Genomic DNA, 22,428 nt, shown 5'->3' on the forward strand with positions numbered 1-22,428 from the left:
TTCCTATTTTATAGAGAACAAGAATGTCTACCTGGAAATGTTCCAAGTAGGGAAGGGAAGACGGTGTATTTAATTAGGAAACATTATGATTGTCTTCTCTAAACAGCATGTGCATTTTTATCACCGTAGTTAAGTCCTTCTGTTCTCAGCTTTGTCCCCAGGTCAGTGTGGATGCATTTATTTGTCACTCTGTTGCCACCCACTTGCCCTGGTCCGTGGGATTGTGAACGCAGGCTCCCGCGTAGTGACAGATGCGTGGGGTGTGGGGCGGGGCTCGCGGGGTGTTTCGTCCCGGCTAACCTGGTCTTTCCCCCCCCCTCCTCCCCCAGATGGGAAGCCCGTGTCCCTGTCGCCGCTGGAGTCGCAGCCGCACAGCCCCCGGTACGCGGCCGCCGGCCAGCGGGAGCGCGAGAGCCTGGAGGTGCGCGTGCGCGAGGTGGAGGAGGAGAACCGCGCGCTGCGCCGGCAGCTCAGCCTGGCGCAGGGCCGTGGCCCGGCGCACCGCCACGGCAACCACTCCAAGAGCTACTCGGTGGAGGAGGGAACCGGGGACAGCGAGAACCTCCGCGCCGGCATCGTGGCGGGCAACAGCTCCGAGTGCGGGCAGCAGCCAGTTGTGGAGAAGTGTGAGGTAAAGAGCATCCGGAGGACCCCTGGCCCTCCACCCTCACAGGTGCCACTGGGCAGCCGCGCCCGGTGCCCGGAAAGCGCCGGCATTCTTGACTCGGGCCGAATGCGAATCCGGCACCGCCCCTAACCTTGCTGTGTGTGGCCTGGCCAGTCCTTTAGTCTCTCTGAGCCTTGGTCTTTCCCATCTGAGAAATGGGCGCAAGAGGACCTCCACCACAGAGATGTTAAGAGGAGCAAAGGGATGGAAACTACCGCTTGTTTCTTGGCGGTTCATTGTGACCCACTCGGGATTTCTGCACCTAGCTGTCATCCATCCTGGGGATGCTTCTTACTTAGACTACAGTGTGAGTGGCGCAGATGGAGTTGTGGCCCTGTTGGGCGGTTCCCTTGGCCTCCTTCTTACTTTATAATCAGCTTCTGGAGTTCAGAACCAGAGACTTGTTGCTTCCCTAAGGCGGTGATTTAACTTTTGTAGCTTAATATCCTGCCCCCCCCCCCCCCCAAGTATGCTTTCTGTATTAGTAACTCTTTGGACATCTGGAAAACTTACCCACACCCTCTCCCTCCCATCCTCATCCTTCCCATTTGTACATCCGTGCTTAGGTCTGCCCTGAACACACATACCCCCCCCCACACACACACACACGCACACTCATGTCCTGCTTCTTCCAGTTCCCAAGGACAGGAATTAGAGCAGCCCTGTTAAGAGCAAAGCCTTATGTGACCCAGACAAGCCTGAGTTCATATCCCAGCACTGGTGGTTTCTACTGTGGGTGCTTGAGCAAGTTACCTAACCTCTCTGAACTTCAGATGTCTCATCCATAAATTTGAGAAAAGAAGTTCCTGCTTCATGGAGGATTTATGAGAAGTAGATGGGATGGGTCATATAAAGCCACAAACAGTGCCTGGTACATACTATGTTCTCAGTTATGGTATTTTTTGGGTTTTTTTGAGAGCATGTGTGCGAGCAGTGGGGATGAGGGGGTGGGCAGAGGGAGAGAGAGAATCCCAAGCGGGCTCCACGCTCAGCACAGAGCCTGATGTGGGGCTCAATCCCACAACGCCGACACCATGACCCAAGCCTAAATCAAGAGTTGGACGCCCAACCGACTAAGCCACCCAGGCGCCCCATCAGTTATGGTTAATTTTTATTTTTAGTTATCTACATTAGCTGCTGCTGCTTTATTCCATTTCCTGGCCACATTGTCAGAATGTGAGACTTCACACCTCCCTGAAAACACCTGGCAGACTGTAATATGTTGTTCATGTGAGGGTGGTTATTATGTTGCTGATACTATACAGTCTGTCACAAGGGAATGGGGGGCTTACTAAGCAGCATAGACTCCATTCTGGAGAAGGTCAGCGGTGAACGAGGAGAGCCCCCTGGGTCTAGTAGGATTTCTTGTGGCTTCTCAAGCCTGGTTGAGGTGTGGAGAGGTGGACAGTGGTGGATGGAGCCTGTCCAGTGAGGAATGCACACGTGAGCATATAAAATGTGAAGTAAAGCATTGTCCTAGCAAGAAAGAATGCAGGACATGGTGAGTTGATCAGTCAGCAAGCCCAGAGAACCTGGGCTGGGAAATGGTTGCACTGGATTATCATTCATTCTTTCGTTCAGTGGACAGTCCCTGAGCCTCTGTTACGTGTCTCACACTGTTCGCTGTGCTGGGAAATATCAGTGAACAAAAAAGAGACAAAACTCCCTTTCTTGTTTTCCCGTTGAGGTGGGATGTGGAGAAAGAGATGCTCAAGAAATTGAGAATTCAAACATCAGGAGGTGTTAAATGCCACATGTTGGTTCAGCCCTGCCCACGTGCCAGGTCCCATCCATTTATTCCGCCACAACCATCGCCAGTGGCCTGAGGTCCTAAACATCTCTCTCTTACGTCTTCAGTAGTGCTAACAGACTCCCCTGCTTCTGGCTGGTCTGGAAGGACCCTAATTTGAGGAACTTCCCTTCTTGTCTGGGAGAAGACTTGCTGGCTTTCTTGCAGGTTCTCTGCTCTCTGGTTATGGCCCTGGTGTCCGTTCAGAGTGGGCGATGGAACCCTGCCCACTAGGTGGGAAGGCCCAGGGGGAGGAAGTGTATTTACGTTATTATGACTCAGGCTGACTCAAAGCACTGACTGAGAATCAAGGAGGTAAAAAATGGAAATGAGAAAGGAAAAAAAGCGGTGGTGGGGGGAGACAAGTGGAGCAGAGGGAGAAGGTGGGGGTGGGGGCTTTCTCTTCCTACCACAGTCTGTCAGACCACAGTCTGTCTCCCCAGTGCTGTTTCCTGAGAGACACATCCTATTTCTAAAGAGGGCTTCTGCCCGGAGCGCCCCACAGAGTAGTGTAGACAAAACAGCTCCTAAAGCTGGGAGACCCGAACCTAAACCCTGGTCCCATGCCCAGCTTAATAACTATGTGGCACTCAGCAACTTACATCATTTTCCATATCTTGGTTTCCTCGTCTGTAAATTACCAAGAAAAATCAAGTTCCTGCCTGGTTTGTACTACATCAGTGGTGACAACAGATATTAGAGCTGGAGGCAAATTCTAAAAGAGTTGTTATTGGCATTAGATTTCATGGTGAAGTACCAAAATATCCCACCTGACAGTGGCTTTGCATCTTATTTCTCTTTATGCCTGAAAAGTCTGGAGGCCTTTTTCAGTAGGGATGTCTGTTTTGGGGACGCAGGCTTCGGTGATGTTTCGCTCAGCTTACTTGTCTGGCATTCCCAAGGTCGTCTCGTCCATGATGACTGCCAGAGCTTTGGTCCTGTCTCCACATTCCAGCTGACAGGAAAGCTGCGGTGTTAAGGTGGGGCACGCCACCTCCCTTTCATAACACGTGTTAGATATATCACAGTCCGTTCCTCTTGGGGCACACTGACGGAAGAACTTCCCTGTAGGACTACCAGGAGCTGCCACCTAGCTGCAAGGGAGCCTGCAAAAGGTTGGTTTTTACTCGAGGAAGCCACGTTCTCTGCTAACAGTTTGGAGCGCTGCTTCTAGAACAGATGTCAAGGTTACAGTGAACATTCTTTATCACATGGGCTGTGTCCAAACTTCGTGGTCAATTAGAATTACGTACCAAAAATGCATATTCATGGGACCCACCCTAGACCTACTCATCGAGAATCTCTGGGTGTAAGTTGCAAGAGCATGAGCATTAAAAAAAAAACAACAACAGGGACGCCTGGGTGGCTCAGTCGGTTAAGCGTCTGCCTTCGGCTCAGGTCATGATCCCAGGGTCCTGGGATCGAGTCCCGCATTGGGCTCCCTGCTCCGCGGGGAGCCTGCTTCTCGCTCTGCCTCTGTCTCTCTCTCTGTCTCTCATGAATAAATAAATAAAATCTTAAAAAAACAACAACAACAACAAAAAAAAACAGTGCAAGTGATTCTGAGATAGTAGAGATTGTTTGAAAGCCACTGCCTGAAGCCACAACAGAAACAATGGGGTTCTCTTCATGCCCGTTCTCTTTGAGAGATGAAGTAGCAATTTAGGAATTCAGACCTGGGGATTGTTGATTCTTCTAGTAATTTAGTTTTTTGTCTTTTGCACCTGAGAATTAAAGTTTCCTTCCTTTGTTTTTCTTCTCTTTGCCTGTCTTGATAATGTTACTTCCTAGACCCTTGAAGTTAGTTTTGGTAGAATTGTCTGTGCTGAAACCCTGGTCCTGTTCCAAGCCACCACAGATGAATTTGGAAGTCTTGATCTGCTGTAGCTTATTTCGAGGTGGTCTCCTCCGGGGACACCTTGACCTTGAGATGCTGACTTCATACCCATTCCAGTGTAGATACTTTCTCTGTCTCCATCGCTTGGCGTCTTTAAAGATATTAGTGAAGAAGCCATAGAGGCAAACAAGAAATGTCAGTCAGCGAAGTCAAAATAGAAGCCTCCCTTCATCGAGACACTTGGCGATTACAAGTGCCGAAGCCGGTCCTGACGCCCTGTCAGAGCTCAGCACCTCACCACAGAGGATGTTGTCATCCTCCCTCATTGCACTGAAACCTCTCTGGGGTATGACAGGTATTTCTGAAAAGTCTTCTGTAATGATGCCCAGGCTGTCAGCCGAGATATCTGGTGATGGAAACAATGGGCCCTCGCCAGTCCTGGTGCCCTCTTATCGTTCCTAATTATGAGGCCTTCAAAGAGCTGTCCGTTTTATTCTTGCCTTTCTCTGTTGTCTGGGCAATGCTGTTTCAGCAACGGACTGGTTTCTGCGTGCCATGGAACTTCTGCAGCAGAGTCATCCTATGTGATTTCTGCTTGGGCCCTCGGCTGTCTGGATAGGTGTACTTTTCTTGCACTTCTGGTTCTGGTCCATTCCAGGAGTCAGCTCTGCTACAGCAGAAAAGTCACTGGAACTGGGGTCCGAATTCCAGACTGGGAGTCTTTACTTTGTCAGTCGCTAGTCATATGACCTGGGGTAATTCAGTGACTTTCTTAGAGTCCGTGTTGTCATTACAAAAATGCGAATTTATAATCTGCTCTTCCCACTGCAGTTGTGAGGATGAAATGGGCTAGCTGGTGGGAAACCAACTCTGTAGGAGCATCCCATAGCCTTACTCTGCGCATTCCAGTTCCCTAATGCTGCCTAACAAACACCTAAAATGTCGCAGCTTAAAACAACATGGGTCATTTTATTAGCTCTCATGGTTTCTTTAGGTCAGGATTTGGGAAGGGCTTTGGTGAGCAGTTGTTGTTTGGGGTCCCTCGTACACATGTCATTAGTTTGTGGCTGGAGCTGAACAGTGAGGGCTGGAGCTGTGGGCGCTGACGCAGCGCCCCTCTTCCCTGTCATAGACTCGGGGCCTCTCCATGTCCGTCTCTGCGGCCAGCTTGGACTTCCCTACACTATGGCGGCCCCAGGGCGCTCGGCCACTTCCCTGACCGCCGAAGAGTAAATACAAGTGTTCCAGTGACTGAGGCAGAACAGAAACACTTTTTATGCCCTGGCCTCAGAGTCACATAATGTCACTTCTGCTGATAGTGAAATCTTTTCATTGGAAGAGGCTCAAAAGCTCACGCAGTTTCACAGGGAAAAGTACATACCCCATCTCTCAGTCGGAGGAATGTCGGAGGAATGTCAGAGAATTGGCGGATGTCCTTGAATACAACAACAATTGATACTGTTACCATGGGAGGTCAGGTGAATGGTGCACTCTGATGTGAGACCACCATTATGGAAGTCTGTCTCTCCTCCATGCTTTGAGCTTCATTTCTCGGTCGTAATGTAATAGTAATAAAAGTTACATTTACTCAGCCTTTAAAGAGGATCAGACATTGTGCTAAAATTTACATAAAATAATTTACATAAACTATCTCATTCAGTCCACACAGCATACTTTCTTCATTTGACACATCAGAAAGCTGCTAAGAAAGTTTCAATAATTATTTCAAAGTCCTACTACCAGAAGAGATGGAGCTCGAATTTAAACCTAAGCAGTTTGCTTCTAGAACCTGTACTTGGGGTGGGGGGGATGGGAAATGCCTGGGTGGCTCAGTCAGTTAAGTGTCTGCCTTCAGCTCAGGTCATGATCCCAGGGTCCTGGGATCGAGTCCTGCATCGGGCTCCCTGCTCAGCGGAGAGTCTGCCTCTCCCTCTACCTCTCCCCCTGCTTGTGTGTGCGCTCTCTCTCTCAAATAAATAAAATCTTAAAAAAAAAAAAAAAAAAAGAACCTGTATTTGGAACCATTGCCTTACCACTCTGTGAATTAGAGCGCCCAGGACCCACACCCCCATGAGCTTAGAGCCCCAGTCCTGGTCTGTGCCCAGCAGGTGCCTCATCTCAAAGGCTTCAGGGTTACCGGGCATGATGGGGTTCATCTTTCACCTTGGGGGCTACAGCAGCTACGTGGGGGTAGTCATTTCTCAGTAGGTCGAGGCAAGGATGTATCTGTTCTTTTAAAAGAAGTTATATTTAAAATTGCCTTCCAGGGCGCCTGGGTGGCTCAGTTGGTTAAGCGACTGCCTTCGGCTCAGGTCATGATCCCGGAGTCCTGGGATCGAGTCCCACATCGGGCTCCCGGCTCGGCGGAGAGCCTGCTTCTCCCTCTGACCCTATCCCCTCTCATGCTGTTTCTCTCTCTCTCTCTCAAGTAAATAAATAAATAAAATCTTTAAAATTGCCTTCCAGACTGTGAGTGTATTTGTTAGCTCAGTACAGATGTACTATTTTGCTTTAGCCATTATGTTTATAAATCTTGACACCTTGTGCCTTCATTTTCTGGGCCCCTAGAACCATAGTATTTTGATCTATTACTTCATTTTAGAGAATTTTATGAAATAACTCAGCAGTGGAGGGGTTTTGCCTGCCACCTCTCATATTCACATGGCTATCGGAAGATACTGCTGTAGCATTTGGATTCACATTTTATTAGCCTCATAGGTTGTCTTCCGGGCTCCTTCAAGGATGTAAGTGTGCTAGAATATCTTCCCTAAATGTCAGGCCCTGGAGTTAGGGAACATTATAGCTGGAAGAAACCTAGCAGGATTTTCTTCAGTGATTTTGGGAACCCATGCTCCTGTAGTGGTTACTTAGGTTACCTCCCCTACCAAGTCTAGTAGTTATTGATGGCTTCATACCAAGTTATCCCCCAAACCTAATGACTTCAAATAACAAGCATTTATTTTGTCGTACAGTTTGAGAATCAGGAAATCTGGAAGCAGCTTAGTTGTACGTTGTGTCTGGAGGGTTCTCCTGCGGTTGCAGTTACAGTGTCTGCCAGGGTGGCTGTTGCTGGTAGGCTTGATCTGCTTCGGAGAAGGCACGCTGGCGTGGTCAGGACCTCGGGTCCTTAGGATTGCTTGCGTGTTCTCACACTGTAGCAGCTCCCTGTCCCCGGAGTAAGGTATCCAGCAGAACAAGGCAGAGGCCACAATCTTCTCTATGACCTCGCCTTGGATATCATACACTGTTAGTTCTGCCAAGCTCTATCGGTCATATAGACCGACCCTTATACAGTGTAGGAGAGGCTCCACCAGGGCTGCAGGGATCGGTGGGGACAGTCTTGGAGGTGGCTACCACACTATGGCCCTGGCTAGGGGTCCCGTCTCCTGCAGCCTCCTGTCTGTGCTTACTCCAAAGGAGTCCTGCCCTCCTCTGCTTTCTGTATCATGCTCTCTTATTATATGTTATTTCTTTTGAAAATGTGCCATTAACAACAACAACAACAAAGATGCAACCTTCTCATTTTAAAGATGATGATGGTAAAGCAGAGCAAAATAAAAAGTCTGTCCTAGTTTTGCAAAGCAGCTTCCATGGCCCAAATAATGAATGATTCCAATGGCTCATCTCCTCATTCCTGTGTCTTTTGCCCTCTTGTATGGGAGGATGATGAAGGCAGCCACCAACATTTGACACAGCAGAGCGAGTCAGGCAGCTCTGAAAGCCCTCCTTTCAACCATGAGGGAAAGACTGTCCCAATCCTTACTTGAAGGAGAGTTGGGGTAAGGGCAGAAGGAAAGAAACTGATGCCTGACTTTCAAGAATATTTAAGGCTCAAGGCCTTGAATGTAGAGGCTTCAGCATACTATAAACTCTTATATGAATAGTAATTAATACTACTGATTGCTGATGCCTGTCTTCTAACTTACACGACCCCAGGCTCTGATCCCTTTACATGAATCATCTCAGTTAATCTGTCCAGCAGACCTTGACAAATTTTTATCCCCCCCCCCTTTTTTTTAATAGATGAAGAAACTGAGTTCCCAGCAGGTGCTGGTATATCTTGAGAGATGGGGAGGAGTTTGATATGTGAGGTGAAGCACCAGGGCATCCCAAACTGAGAGCACATTATGGAAGCAAGGAAACCTCGTGAATCTTCCAGCTTGATCAGAGCATGAGCACCGTGAAAGAAGGAGGCAGGGTGTTGGTGATCACGTCTGCTTTTACTTTTTGTGCAAGTATCTGGTACCAGACACTGCACTTGTAAATGTGTTAGCTCCTGGACTCAATCATCGTGAAGTTTTAACTAGGGAAGCCTGAGCTTAGTGAGGCCACATAGCTGAAAAATGTGCGTCTACAGTTATAAATCTCTTTTGTTTTTAATTGTGATACAACAAAGCCATGTAACGTGAAATTTACTCTCTCAAAAATGAAGTGTACATTTCAGTAGTGGTCAGTATATTCTAGAGATCTGTGTAACAGATCTCTAGAACGTTTTCATCTTGCAGGATAAACTATACCCGTTAAACAGCAACCCGCTCCCATTTTTCCCTCCCCTCGCCCCAGACCCTGGCAGCCACCATTCTACTTCTGTAAATTTGTCTCCTTTAGGTACTTCATATAAGTGGGATCAAACAGTACTTGTCTTTTGGTGACTAGCTTATTTCACTTAGCATGATGTCCTCAAAGTTCACATTGTAGCATGAGACAGGATTTCCTTCCCTGTTAAGGCTGAATAATATTTCATTGTATGGGGGCGCTGGGTGGCTCAGTCTAAGCGTCTGCCTTCGGCTCAGGTCATGATCCTGGGGTCCTGGGATCGAGCCCTGCATCGGGCTCCCTGCTCCGCGGGAAGCCTGCTTCTCCCTCCCACTCCCCCTGCTTATGTTCCCTTTCTCGCTGTGTCTCTCTCTGTCAAATAAATAAAATCTTTAAAAAATATATATATATTTCATTGTATGTCTGGACCACATTTTGTGTACCCATTCATCTGACGGTGGACACCCAGGCTGCTTCCCCCTCTTGGTATTGTGAATAATGCTGCCACGAACATGGGTGTGCGCACCTCTCTCGGAGATCTGCTTTCAGTTCTTTTGGATATATACCTCGAAGTTAGGATAGCTGGATTATATGGTGATTCTGTTTTTAATTATTCCAGGGACCACCATATTCTTTTCCACAGCAGCTGCACCATTTTACACCCCCAGCAACAATGCACAAGGGTGCAGTTTCCCCATATCCCCGCCACAGGTTGTAAATCTTAATACATATACTCTTCTGCTTCCTCTGCTAGAGAAGTTGACTGCAGACAGATCACCAGGGACTTTGAAAGAATACATCATGTGGCCATGCCGCACCTCCACGTTTGCCTCCCTGTCCCGTACCACCCCTGGCTTAGGGTGCTGTGAAGTTTCACATGCAGTCTGCGAAGGCAGGTCCTTGGGGCCGGTGTCTGAAGATGCTGGGGTTTATTGGCAGTGGCTGCCCCAGGGGAGGCGGCTCTCTGCAGCCGGGTGGATCCTGGCCCCCAGGGCAACACGGACCTCACTGAAGGGCATTTGGGCAGCCTGTCACAGCTTCCGCTGTGCTCGGGGGGTTGCACTAGCCCCCTGAGTGTTCTCTCTGCTTCCAGCTTCCTTGCTTCCCTCCCTCCCACCCCTGCACATGCACACAGAGATAATCTGTTCTCAACTGGTAGCTCGAGTGAGTCTTTTAAAATATAAGTCGGAGCATGCCATTTCTCAGCTCTGAACCCTCAAGTGGCTTCTCTCTTCATGCTTCTTGCAAAGGCCCATGCACTCTGGAAGGTCTGCCTTACTCCCCAGCTTTCTCCTTGTGGACTCGTTGCCACACAGCCTGGTCTCCCTCTTTTGCTCCCTGCTTTCCCCAGCACCTACGAGGGAGTCTGGCACAGAGAAGGTGCACCATTGACACTTGCAGAATGGCCATGTGTTTTGGCAACGCGTGCGGGCTTTTTGGGTCAGGGGCATCATCCTGTAGGTAGGAGCATGGCACGTGCTGTCCGTGGCAGGTCAGTGTGGGCCTGTGTTCAGACAGCCCACCTGCCCCAAATGTGAGTCTTCTCTAGCAGTTAAGCTTCTGCTGACCCACCCTAAAATCAGCCTCACCCCTTTCGTCTGATCTTCACGTAGCATTTGGGTTTCTGACTGCTAAGGGTACTCTGTTGTTTGTCACACAGAAAAGCCCTAAAGCAGGCCAGAAGTATGCAGGGTGGAGAACGCCGGGTGGTTCATTCGTGTGTTCTCCGTTTCTTAGGCCTTGACTATGGAGAAGGTGCTCAAAGTCCCCATTCGCGGTGTGGCCCTTCCCTGTCTTCATACTGGCCTACCTCACTAAGCCCCTGGCAGCATGGATGCCATTACAATCAGGAGGTGTCTACTCTTACTTTTAATTATTTTAATTTTATTTTATAAATTTATTTTTATTATTTTAGAGCAAGAGCGAGCATGAGCAGGGGGAGGGGCAGAGGGAGAGGATCCCAAGCAGACTCTGTGCTGAGTGCAGAGCCCATTGTGGGGCTCGATCTCACAACCCTGAGATCATGACTGAGCCAAAACCAACAATTGGACGCTTAAGCGACTGAACCCCCCCAGGCATCCCTATTTTTAATTTTTTAATCAAAATATAACTGATACACAATAGGAGGTGTCTACTTTTGTCTTCTACAGGGTTGAGATAATTGTGACTTTTGGGTCCATGGTTTAGTATTTAGAGGAGACAGAACTTGATCACTGACTTCCCAGAAGAGTAGAGATGCCCTGGAGGTTTGTAAGATGAGTTTAGGCAGCTCATCGGCAATACATTGCTTTCATTTTCACAGTTCTGTGTGTGTCTTATTGAGACCAGGTAGTACGGGTTTAACAGCAGGACTTTGAATTCAACGCCTCGATTTGCCACCGACTGGCTGAGCCACGGGACGTTGGATGAGAATGTCACCACCCTGTCTCACTCTTCATCTTGAATTTTGGAAAACGCTGGATATTAGGACTCTACAGGAATCCCGCCTCATCCGTGGTTTCACTTTCCACAGTTACGGTTACCCGTGGTCAGCTGCAGTCTGATCCTCCTGACAATTCATCAGGTCCTTAGTAGCCTGACACTGTGTCAGAATGCCCGCATCCGTCCCCTGACTATAACTCAGCACCTCGGCATTTTATTATCTCCCATCACAGGAAGGGTGGGTGAGGTACAGTAAGATACTTTGAGAGAGACCACATTCATGTAACCTGTTACAGTATATGGCTATAATTGTTTTATTATTAGTTACTGTTGTTAATCTCCTACTGTGCCTAATTTATAACTTAAACTTTATCATGGGGATGCATCTGTAGGAAAAAAACAAGAGTATATGTAGGGTTCAGTAGTGTCCACGGTTTCAGGCGTCCCTTGGGGGTCTTGGAAAGTGTCCCCTGTGTACTACTGTATATAGAAATTCTACCCTCCTCCTTGTCTCGAGGATTCACCAAGGATCAGAGAGGTGAAGTTACTTGCACAAGGTCACCCAGCCGGCCAGAGGCAGAGCTGCAGCCAACACCCAGCTCTCCTGATTGTCACGGTTTTGTTCTTGGCACAGAAAAAGCCTGCATCTTGAGTCCTCCTCCCTTGCCTCATCCTCACCCTGAGAGAGTCATGAATTCCAGGACCTGGGGACAGTGATGCGTGCTGTCTCTCATTCTTTTATACAAGTGCAGGAGAAGGTACTCTCCACTGGAGAGGTATTGGAAATGGATTCTTGGAACACCCCTCATACTCTCTGTGTGATCACAGCTAACATCTGGTTGAGTTTTTACCCAACAGTCTTCAAAGCACTTAGCTAGAGCAGTGGTTCTCAAAGTGTGGTCCCTGGACCAGCAGCATCAGCATCACCTGGATGCAGGCCGTCCTCAGGCCCCCATGTCAAACCTCCTGGATCAGAAACTCGGGGGAAGTGTTCCACCCCCCTCCCCGCCCCCATCCCTCGCTCCGTCTGAACAAGCCCTCCAGGGATCATGGTGCACACTTGAGTTTGAGAGCCACTTGCTCCTCATCCTCAACAACCCCTTGAGGATGCGTAGTGTTATGTCCCTGTTGTGTAGGTTGAGGGAGTTCAAGCACAAAGATGTTGAACAACTTCTCCATATGCTGTTCAGGCATTCGGTAAGCAGCGTCCATTCACTAGGGGCACTTCTTGCACTCTTCGGATGCTCACAGTGACCCAGTGCGGTGCCCGTTTTTATCTCCATTTTATAGACAAGCCAGGGAGGCCCAGGGACATGAAGCGATGCTCCGCGGTCACATAGCAGCAGCTTAGCTTTGACATTGCAGCTCAAACCGGATCTCTTCACTCTGGTTGGGTTTTCCCCACAAAGCCACCCCCACCTCTGTCCCTGGCTGTGTGCTTCTCCCCAGCTGCCTGTCCCCTGGGAGGCCTGCCTCCCCTCCCCTTGTCTCCAACACTTAGGTCTGCCGCTGTCCACGGAACGCGGGCTGAGCCTGACTTTTCACAGCACAGACGCTGGTGCTGCAATGGGTTTCCCCTCTCTCCTCACCGGTAGTGTCCCCAACAGGATGTGCTCGCACTCAGTTGTGCCCCAGACAGAGTGCCTTGCAGGGAGTACCAGGCCCTCTGGGTCCTGCTGCTCCTGGTGTGGCTGGGGCAGCACAGCTGGGCACAGTACTGATTACTTCTGCCAGGCTCACACCTTGCCTGCCATCCCCCAGAGAATGTTCTTTTCCTGCTTCTGTTGAAGGCTGACAAGCAGAGAGCTACAAATCCCAGCTGGCCCTGAATGTCAGGAGTGACGGTTGCCCTGGTCGAGTCACTGGAATGCCCTCTCCTCCCTGCCGATCTCTGGTATACTCTTGGTCCAGGTGGCGCAGGCTACTCTGGCTTGCAAGGACACTGAGCTCGCCGTCAGCGGAGCCTTCCCGGTCTCTGATGGGATTGTCCGGGTAGCGACCGCTACTCCATCTTCACTTGGCCCTGGGGGACTGATTCACCTTTCTGTCCTCTGAGCACAACACAGGGCCTGGCATATTAGGGACTCCAGAAATGCCTGTGTCAGGCCTGGATCCTTCTTCCAAGTCCTAGAAGTAAACGTCACTCGCTTGGCCCTAGTTCGACTACGTCATGTCTTCAGATGCAGCTCGTGGGTGTGTGCTGAGCACCAGGGTCAGGACTGGAGGGAGTGAGCAGGATGCTCTGTGGGCTTCCTTAGAAAGAAGCTGTGGTCCATGTGTCTGAGAACTTTGTCGAGCTGCTTAAAATTTATAAACACAACTTACACATTCTTCAGTGCACTCTGTTGGTACTCTCCTGCCTCGTTTCACCTTCGGGATCAGCAGTTTATCTCTGAATGCCTCAGAGCCACCTGAGCTTCCCTTCCAGCCACCAGGACCGATGCAAGGCTAAGGAAGGGTCACTGGAACTGGTCAGGCCCTAGAAGGAAACTGATGGCACACACAGATAAGCTGGGAAGGGTTTGAGGCAGGGCCACACGCATGGGAGCCAGTGAGGGTGGTGGAGCTCCCTAAAGAGAGTCACTACAACCCCTGGGCCCGTAAGGCACGAGGCAGGTGGTCTTCAGGAGCCTGAGAGAGCCGGATCTCTGGTAGAGGGTTTCTGAAAGGCGCAGGGGATCTGACCTCTCTTTCCACCTGCCATCAGGCCTCCCAGTGACCAAACTCAACCAGAAACCCGAGGCAGTGGGAGCCCAGTTATTCAGTCTGTAAAGTCAGGCGCTCAGGCACGGAGCAAATTAGGGGCACCTATTTGGGGCATGGAGCGAATTGGAAGAGTGAGTTTGGAGGAGCAGATAACATCATCACCCGCAACCCCCATCCACGCTTTGTGACCAGTAAAGGCAAGTATGACATCCATATAAAATATAAGGAGGAATTCTTGTGAGTGGACAGTGGTCACTGAATCTGATATTCAGACCCATCACTCTGATGAGAGGAATGTCCCAGTAGTTGTGGCCGTTGGTCGGTCCTCTTTAAGTCACTACATTGAAACACTTGAAACCTGGACTTCGTAGCTTCCAAACCAAGTTATTGTGGTGAGACCATATTTGTGACTCTGCTCTTTCAAGGAGCATTCATCCCTTTCCCCTGTTCACTCCGAACCCCAGCCCCCGACCCATTCTTGGCATTCACTCCTGTCCCCACAAAGAGTTGGGACCATCCAGAACTCCTCCAAGAGCATGTTCACGGCACTCCTGATTTTCTGCATTCCCGGGGAACAGGGCCTGGGCTCCACGGCTCCAGATGATGAATTTATTCATGGTGGCAGGTGTATTGGACGAAACTAAAGAGATTGGAAAATTATGTTAAATGTTTGCGAATGTGCACACTTGTGCTTACATTTAATGGGCCCATTTTAAAAAGCCCCTGAACCCTGAAGCCAAGACAAAGTTTGATATCTGGGAGGCCACGTGTTTAAATATTTGTGATTCCAAAGAGCCTGATTCAGCTTTTATCCATTCTTGTCCCCTTCCTGGCTATGTCTCCCACGGACAGGCGTTTTCCTATTCATTTCCTTCATGATTTAAATGGTGACAGTTGCATTCCGCTTTACAGTCTTTCATGCTGAGTCTTTGGGAGATAGTATCCAGAGATAAGCGATGGTGTCTTCGTTTTACAGGTGGAGAAATTAAGATACGCATAATATGGTCTAATTTTTTTTTAATTTTTAATTTATTTGTTTGAGAGAGGGCATGAGATGGGGGAGGGTCCAGAGGGAGAAGCAGACTCCCTGCCGAGCAGGGACCCCGATGCGGAACTCGATCCTGGGACTCCAGGATCATGACCTCAGCCGAAGGCAGTCGCTTAACCAACTGAGCCACCCAGGCGCCCCAATATGGTCTAATTTTATGTGAGACGAGGTTGGGTTGGGAACTCGCAGGTCTGAGTTTCCCCACACGCCCTCTTGCTTCTTTCTGAAAGCTGAATTTCCTCACAACAGCCCTGTGAGCTTTGGGGCAGGGTAATTCTCTACTGTGGGGGCTGCCCTGTGCCTCGTAAGGGGTCGAGCAGCATCTCTGGTCCTGCCCACTTGATGTCATAGCCCCGCACGTCCCCAGGAGTGACCACCAAAAATGACTCCAGACAGACTTTGTCTGATGTCCTGGGCAGGGCAGGGGGGATGACTTTTGCCTCCTATTGAGAACCACTGGCTTCCAGCAGAGGAATTTTAGATCCTGGCCATCAGAGATTGTGAGTTAATTGGTCTGAGGTGGGATCGGGGCACAGGGTGTAGTTTAAAAATCTTTCTGGTGTTTCTGGTATGTTATAAGGGTGAAGAATCTCTGTCCCAGAGTTTGAATCCCACCTGTCTAAGCCCAAGTAACTTCCCTTGATGATGTTGTGGGTGGGGTGGTGAAGCAGGCCTGGGAGCCAGAGGTCATTGTCCTGAAAGCCTGTAGGGCAGAGACCACAATATCAGAACTGCATTTTTCTTCCCTTCCCTTTCCCCCCGCTTTTTTTTACTTTCTACTTTAAAGTAATTCTAGACTCCTAGGGAGTTGCAAAAGCGGTGCATAGAGTCAACAGAACTGGGTTTTGAACTGCATGATTAGAATAACGGGGGTCCAGAAGCTGTGCCATGGGAACCAGGGCTGTGAGTAGTTTCATTAGGTATTGGGTGCTGGAGGGAACGTACTTGTTCTGCAGTCCTCCCAGGACAGAGCAAGGTGGGGTGGGTATTAGGAGGCTGGTTTCAAGTCAAGGAAGGCTGCACATCGGTAAAAGATACATCGAGAGGTGTGAACCCTTCATTCTTCGAGCTGTTTTGAGAGGCTGGATGACTTTCTGTATGGACTGCACTAGACCAGGGCTTCTCAATCTTTGTCAAGTTGCTGAAGCTCAGAGGGTAGCCCAGCCTGAGGGAGCCAGCCCTGCCCGGTAGCCTTGAGCTCTCGCTTGAAGAGATAAGTGACTTTGTATCCTATAACTCATGTACAGCACACCAGGGTGCCAAGGGACCTCCCCTTTGGGAAGCTCAGCTCTAGAGATCATCTCTGCTGTGATTGGCAGTGTGCCGAGCACCATATTCTGCTCTTGGTATTATCCCCTTACGTACTCCATGACCTCCTGCAGGACGTGCCATGGCCCTTGTATTACTGTGAGTCACCTGATGCCACCACTTTCCCAGGGTCACCCAGAGCTAAAGGACAGAGCCAGAGGAGATGGGCCATAAGGTTCCCTTTAATTCTGCCAGTCTTCAGTTCTTGGAATGATGTCCCAGCTGGGGCCCTTTTTATAGATGTATGCTTATAGACGTTCATTGGTCTTTTGGCCCAGTCAGGCACCCCTAATCTGAGACAATGTTCTTGCAAGAGCAAGAACATTTCCCACCTCTGAGCCATTGCTTCTCAGTCTAAGATCCCTGACTATCAGTTCTTCCTTTCGGGATGTATTTCTTTCATCTCTCTTGTCACCAGTTGTCACGGTCTCCCAGCATGGGGGTAGGAGACTCACCGTTTGCCTGTTTGAGCCGATCGCCCTTTCTCTCGTCCCCAAAATATAATTGCAAAGAACCTTAATGTTTTCCAAATGATGATAGCTCCATAAACCGATGAAAAGGGCCTTAATAAAACCATCTCAAGTTATTTTCCACAGCTGCAAACTATGCCCTTTGTTTTCTAACGATCACCACAAGAGATCTGGGTGATTTTTCTTTCCCACGTGGTCTGAAGGCACCAAGAAGGCCCTCTTCCATCTGTCTGACTGCTTGCCCTGTGTTCTTTGCTTCCCAGACAATCCACGTTGCTATCGTCTGCGCCGGGTATAACGCCAGCCGTGACGTTGTCACCTTGGTCAAGTCCGTTCTCTTTCACAGGTAAGCGCTCCCGCGGTACCCTGCGGGCTGGTGCGTGAGGCTTGGGTGCGCGGCTTGTGCATGTGACTCGTGCATGTGACTCGTGCGTGTGACCGCCAGCCTGCACGCTTCCTCGGGGGAGGGGTACAGAAGAGCAACATTTCTCATCAGTCATTGAAGCTGCCGTGAAAATGTGATTTTTGTCTGAAACCCTGGGGAGATTATTGTGTTAATGATGTTTAATAGGAGCAATGAGGTGCAGTCCCACAATCTTTAGGATTGTAGCTCTTAGACCTAAGGGGACCCATCAGGGACACTCCAAATTTGAGGCTTCCGTTTCTTCCTTGGCCTTCCCTTGCCTGACAGTGCAGACCCCTCTGTGTACACGCCCCTGTTGATAGGTTGTGTGATGGACTGAGCAGTGTCCCCGTAAAATTGATCTGTTGGAGCCCTCGCCCCTAGTAACTCAGAATGCGTACTATATTTGGAGATTGGCCTTTAAGAGGTAATTCAGTTAAATTGAGGCAATATGAATGGACTGTAGTCTAATATGACTGGTGTCCTGATAAGGAGAGAAGATTGGGAGACAGCCTCACACAGAACAAAAACCATCTCCAAGCCCAGGAGGGAGGCCTCAGGAGAACCCAACCCTGCAGGCACCTGATCTCAGACTTCAGCCGCCAGAACCACAGAAACTAAGTTTCTGTTGTTTAAGCACCCCCAGTGTGTGGTATTTTGTTCGGACAGCTCTAGCAAACTCATAGAGATTGCTTACTGTATTCCAACGTAGGCTGTCCCACGTCTGGGCGTTTCTAACCATCAGAAAGTCCTGTCTTATATTAAACCAAAGTTTTCCAACCCATAGCTGCTGTCTTTGGGTCCTAGTGGATCCCCATGGAAATGGCCCTACGAATGATGGGGTCCTTTTCCACCTGGAAGTGATCCTGCCTCTCCCGAGTCATCTCGTCCAAGTTAAACTCCTGCCACTTGCTTGTACTTTTTAACAGGGACTTTCTTCTGTTTTCACTGTTCAGCTTGATGGATATCTAGACTTACTGACGGTGTATCCAGAATTGAATGTGTAGTTCCAGCCAGTGTCCTTGGCTCTGTTCTAACATTCTTACCGAGGGTTTAGATGAAGCTTATCCATAGCTGTAGCCAAGATCCAGAAGGTTCTGAGCAGTAGAAACAGTGGTGAAAAGCTCTTAGAGCTCAACAAAACAAAGATCAATGTGAAGTTAATGCCCAAATCTGGCGGTCAGTGGCCGAAGCAGAGATGGGAGGCGTGGTGGGCACCCGAGACCGGCAGGCCGTGCAAGAAACTGACCGTTGGTTCCACTTTCTCTCTCAGACCCCCACCCAGCCCCTCTGTGATGCACTTGGGGGTTCTCCCTCTTCATAGTTTTAATTCCATCCCTTTCTCTTCATTCCTACTGCACCTGGCACAGTTGAGGTCGGCATGTTCTCTCTCCTGCACTTGGCATTCCAGTCCCCACAAAGCCAGCCTCTAAGGCCAGGTGATATTTCAGAAAGGCAAATCTGATATCTTCAAACCTTTCATTGGCTTCTTGTCATGGAGGGGAGAGAATCGAGCCTCTTTACCATCAGGTTAGAGACCACACAGACCATCAGGGCCTGCTGTTATTCTCAGCCCGTTTTCTCTCTCTTCCCCTTGCTGGGGCTTTACTCTCCAGCAACACTGACCTGCTCATAGCTTTCACCCTCTCGCAGGTGTGCCCTGCCTGTTGTCGTCCCCATGCTGCGCTGTTTGTCCCTTTCTCACCTCCTCCCTCCTCTTTCCCCTCGCAACTTTGCAAACTCCTTATCCTTCTAACAGGAGACCCACCAGTACCGGTCAGTCTGGGCTAGGGCTCTGCCTTCTCCTAGCCCACAATACCCTGTGCATCTTTCTATCACTGTACTTAATACATTGTCTTTTATTTTTTCACGGTGTGTCTTTTGTAGTAGAATATGGGACTTCTGGGGACAGAAACCCATGCCTTATATTTCTGGATTCTCCGTATCTTAGGGAAGGACTTCACAAGTGTTAGATGCTCAGTCAATGTTTACTTGTTTAACTAGTGAATCTGGGAAACTTCATTAATAAATAACCTGAAGATCTAGTTATTCAACCAGTTAACTAATAGATCTAGCTCACACCGGGTTTGATGACACGCTCATGCCACTTTATACTGAGTGACTTTCAGCAGGTCATTTTAACCCTTTAGGCTTTAGTTCTTAGGTCACTTAACTTTTGCTGTGAATCCATGCACCCCAGAATTTATTAGGTTGAAGGCAAAATTTATTGGCTCAGTTGTACTGAACCACCCGGTGGGTCTTTTCCTGGGTGCCCTGCTCTGCTTATAGTCAGCAAGCAGATCTGCTCCCCACCCAGGAGTGGGGGGATTCCCTGCCTCCCCCCACCCAACGCCAGAGTGCGGAAAGGGGAGAAATGAGTAACCACCAAGTAGAGAACACTGTCGGCTAGTGGTGGGGGCTCTCCGTTCCCTCCTCTTAGACTGTGCAGTTGGCATTGGGATTTCAGCTGCATGTCTCAGAAGGAAATGGTAATACCAAATAAAGAATGACCAAGCAGGGCTCAACCTCCCGTCTTTGACATAAGATGAGAAGCCCTTTGTATACCACCGTCGCCCCTGTGCTATTTTTGAGACTCCTTATGGTTCTGCAGCCTTCATCTGCTGCTTGAAACCAGGCATTTTGTCTTCTAAGCACTGAATTAGAGGAGTGGTTCTCAACCTTTTTGTGTTTATTTCTTGTCACCACGAAAGAACTCGATCCCTCCCTGGTTGGGGGGGGCGCCCCCTTTTTAGAAGAGTATTTGCATGATTACAGATAGTCACTTGTGCTGTTTCTCAATTATGGCAAATTTTAAAGCCATAAAAACGTTCGGTGTTGTTGGGCATAAATATTGCTGTTGCTTTAGCTACAAATCAAATAATTCCAGTAGTCGCTGAAACCCTGAGGAACCCCATTGAGTGTCAACTTTTACTCCTACAGTCACTGTGTAGCACAAAGATGTTACATTTAAAAATAGCAGATTTATAATTGGCCCCTGATGGCATGCCATGCCTTTGTGGAGGCATGGGGAGTTGAGAAGAAAGCAAATTCTTAGTATGCATTAGGAAAATTCTGCACGCCACGTCAGTGACTACTTGATCTTGGTTCAGATGACCACTTCAGTCCCTCCCATCCTTGAAATTCGACAAATGAGAATGTGAATTGATGTGCTGGTGATAATGACTTGAGATATCAAGACAAAAGGACTTTTGAAAGACTTTTCACTCAGAAAGTCCGGCTATAAATAGCTTCATTGCTTCCGAGGCATGTTATGGGGATTAACCAATACATGATTATAAAATGCTTTGGCAAATGAAATACCTTTCTAATGTTAATAATAATATAATAGTGGTAGGATGCTTCTTTTGGCTTTCACTGTTAATTACAGCAATTAGATTTATTTTCCAGACAGGATTTTCAGCAAATTTTCATTTAAGGCTGCTTTGTTACATCCAATCCATTTTACTTCTGCAGTATGCCTGGTGACAGTGGGCATGCTCTAGTTTAAAAGATCGTAAAAGAGTGATACCCAGGCACTCTTACATACCCCTACCAGAGCTCCAATTGCTATAATCTTTTGGGAAAGAAATTTTATGGTGTTAATGCCCAAGACGCTGACCCCATATGACTACTTCAGGGACTCTGCCTTCAAATCCTTTGAAGGTAATCCTGACTACCAAAAACGCTTTTATGACATAACTGTTTATAATCCTAAAAATTTGAATAATACTTAGAAAACAATAAGACTAAATAGTGGAACACCCTTTTGTAGTAATGGGGACAAATTATATTTTATATTTTATGATGTAAGTGACAACACAGTTCAAAACATGTGCATAATATTATTCCACTGTGTAAGGACAAGCCATGGTCAAAATACCGGTGGCGGAAAGACTGGCAGAGGCCATGTTTAGAAATGGAGTTCTTTGTGTTGTGTTTGGAGCAGGAGAAATAAAGGTGATCTTGCTTTTGTCCCCTCTACATGTATTTTTGGTCATCTCATTATGCAACCTCTGTAATAAAGAAAAAGGGTAGATGAGAAAAAGTAACTACAAAATACGTGTGAAAGAGAGTTTACCTAGCAGAAAAGAGCACATTATGTTCCTGTGTCACCTAGGTGGAAGGGTGTTTAAAGAAAAATTGGGGGACAGAACTCCAACTCCATTTGCAGATAAACTGGGAAGTATAGCGGCTCTTCAAGGAAGCGGAGCTTTTAGTGAGCAGAGGAAGAAAAAAATTACTTAGCAGCTAGGTGTTTACCTCCTGGGCAGGAAGGTGGGCCAGCTTGTAAAAATTTATTATTTGTTTGCGAGGATGATCTACTTGTTCTCACGTTCTACAGCCCTGTTGTCAGGAAGAAGCTGGGTGATTTCCCTTACTTTGCATATCAAGCAGCTGGGTTTTTGGTGGGTTTTTTTGTTTGTTTGTTTGTTTTTTTAAACTTCACTGTGCCCCTGAAGGACATGGAGGATAAAACAGCATATTTGTGCCCAATATCTGCCTCTAATTGTGTTATTGCTCATTCAGGCTTAAACTTATTATAGAAGCAGTTTCTAGATTGTGATGTGAAGAACCTAGGATGTGAATAAAACAAACAAACAGAAGTAGGTTCTGATTCTGGTCTTATCATCTGAGCTGGGCCACCCTAATGAAGTCTCTGTACTTAGAGGTTTGGCTTGTTCTCTCATCTCTCTTAGAGCCCTGTTGGGCTATTATCAGAGATAATCTATGTGAAACATTTCTGTATTTTGTGTATTGAACAAATACAAACCTAGTTCTCCAAGTGTTTTTCAGATATTAATGAATTTCATGCTCCTGTGATCCATGAGGTGGGTACTCTAATTATCCCCATTTTACAGATGATGAAGCTGAGAATCCATAGGTTAAGTCATAGCTCAGGGTCACAGAGAAGATGCTAGAGCTGGCTTTGTATCCAGTCAGTCTAGCTTCAGAGTCTGAGCTCTCCACTGAAAAAAAAAAGGTTACTATTTTGAGTATCATTATTTTTATTTTTAATCATCATTTTGGGTGACCATGTAGAGAATTGTTATCATTACTATGATCTCTGTAATTACCCCTTCATCCTTCCGCCAAAATATGTATTTTTGAGGTGCTGAGCATGAAGTAAATAGTGGTTTTAAAGGCTTGGTGGGTTGCACCTGGGTGGCGCAGTCAGTTAAGCGTCCGACTCTTGGTCTCAGCTCAGGGCTTGATCTCAGGGTTGTGAGTTCAAGCCCTGTATC

The 22,428-nt window shown here is 48.1% G+C and overlaps 1 protein-coding gene across 3 annotated transcripts in view; it reads left to right on the forward strand.

Annotated features, from left to right (window-relative positions):
- LARGE1 (LARGE xylosyl- and glucuronyltransferase 1) overlaps positions 1-22,428 on the forward strand; it is a 376,695-nt gene that overhangs the window by 94,082 nt on the left and 260,185 nt on the right. For all 3 annotated transcript variants that reach the window (XM_021687613.1, XM_044915822.1, XM_044915825.1), the window contains exons 2-3: positions 330-631; positions 17,046-17,128. In XM_021687613.1, coding sequence (XP_021543288.1) covers positions 330-631; positions 17,046-17,128 — 385 coding nt within the window. The remainder of the gene's footprint in view (positions 1-329; positions 632-17,045; positions 17,129-22,428) is intronic.

The sequence above is a fragment of the Neomonachus schauinslandi genome, chromosome 5 (genome assembly GCF_002201575.2).
Source record: "Neomonachus schauinslandi chromosome 5, ASM220157v2, whole genome shotgun sequence".
Classification (NCBI taxonomy): Eukaryota; Metazoa; Chordata; class Mammalia; order Carnivora; family Phocidae; genus Neomonachus; species Neomonachus schauinslandi.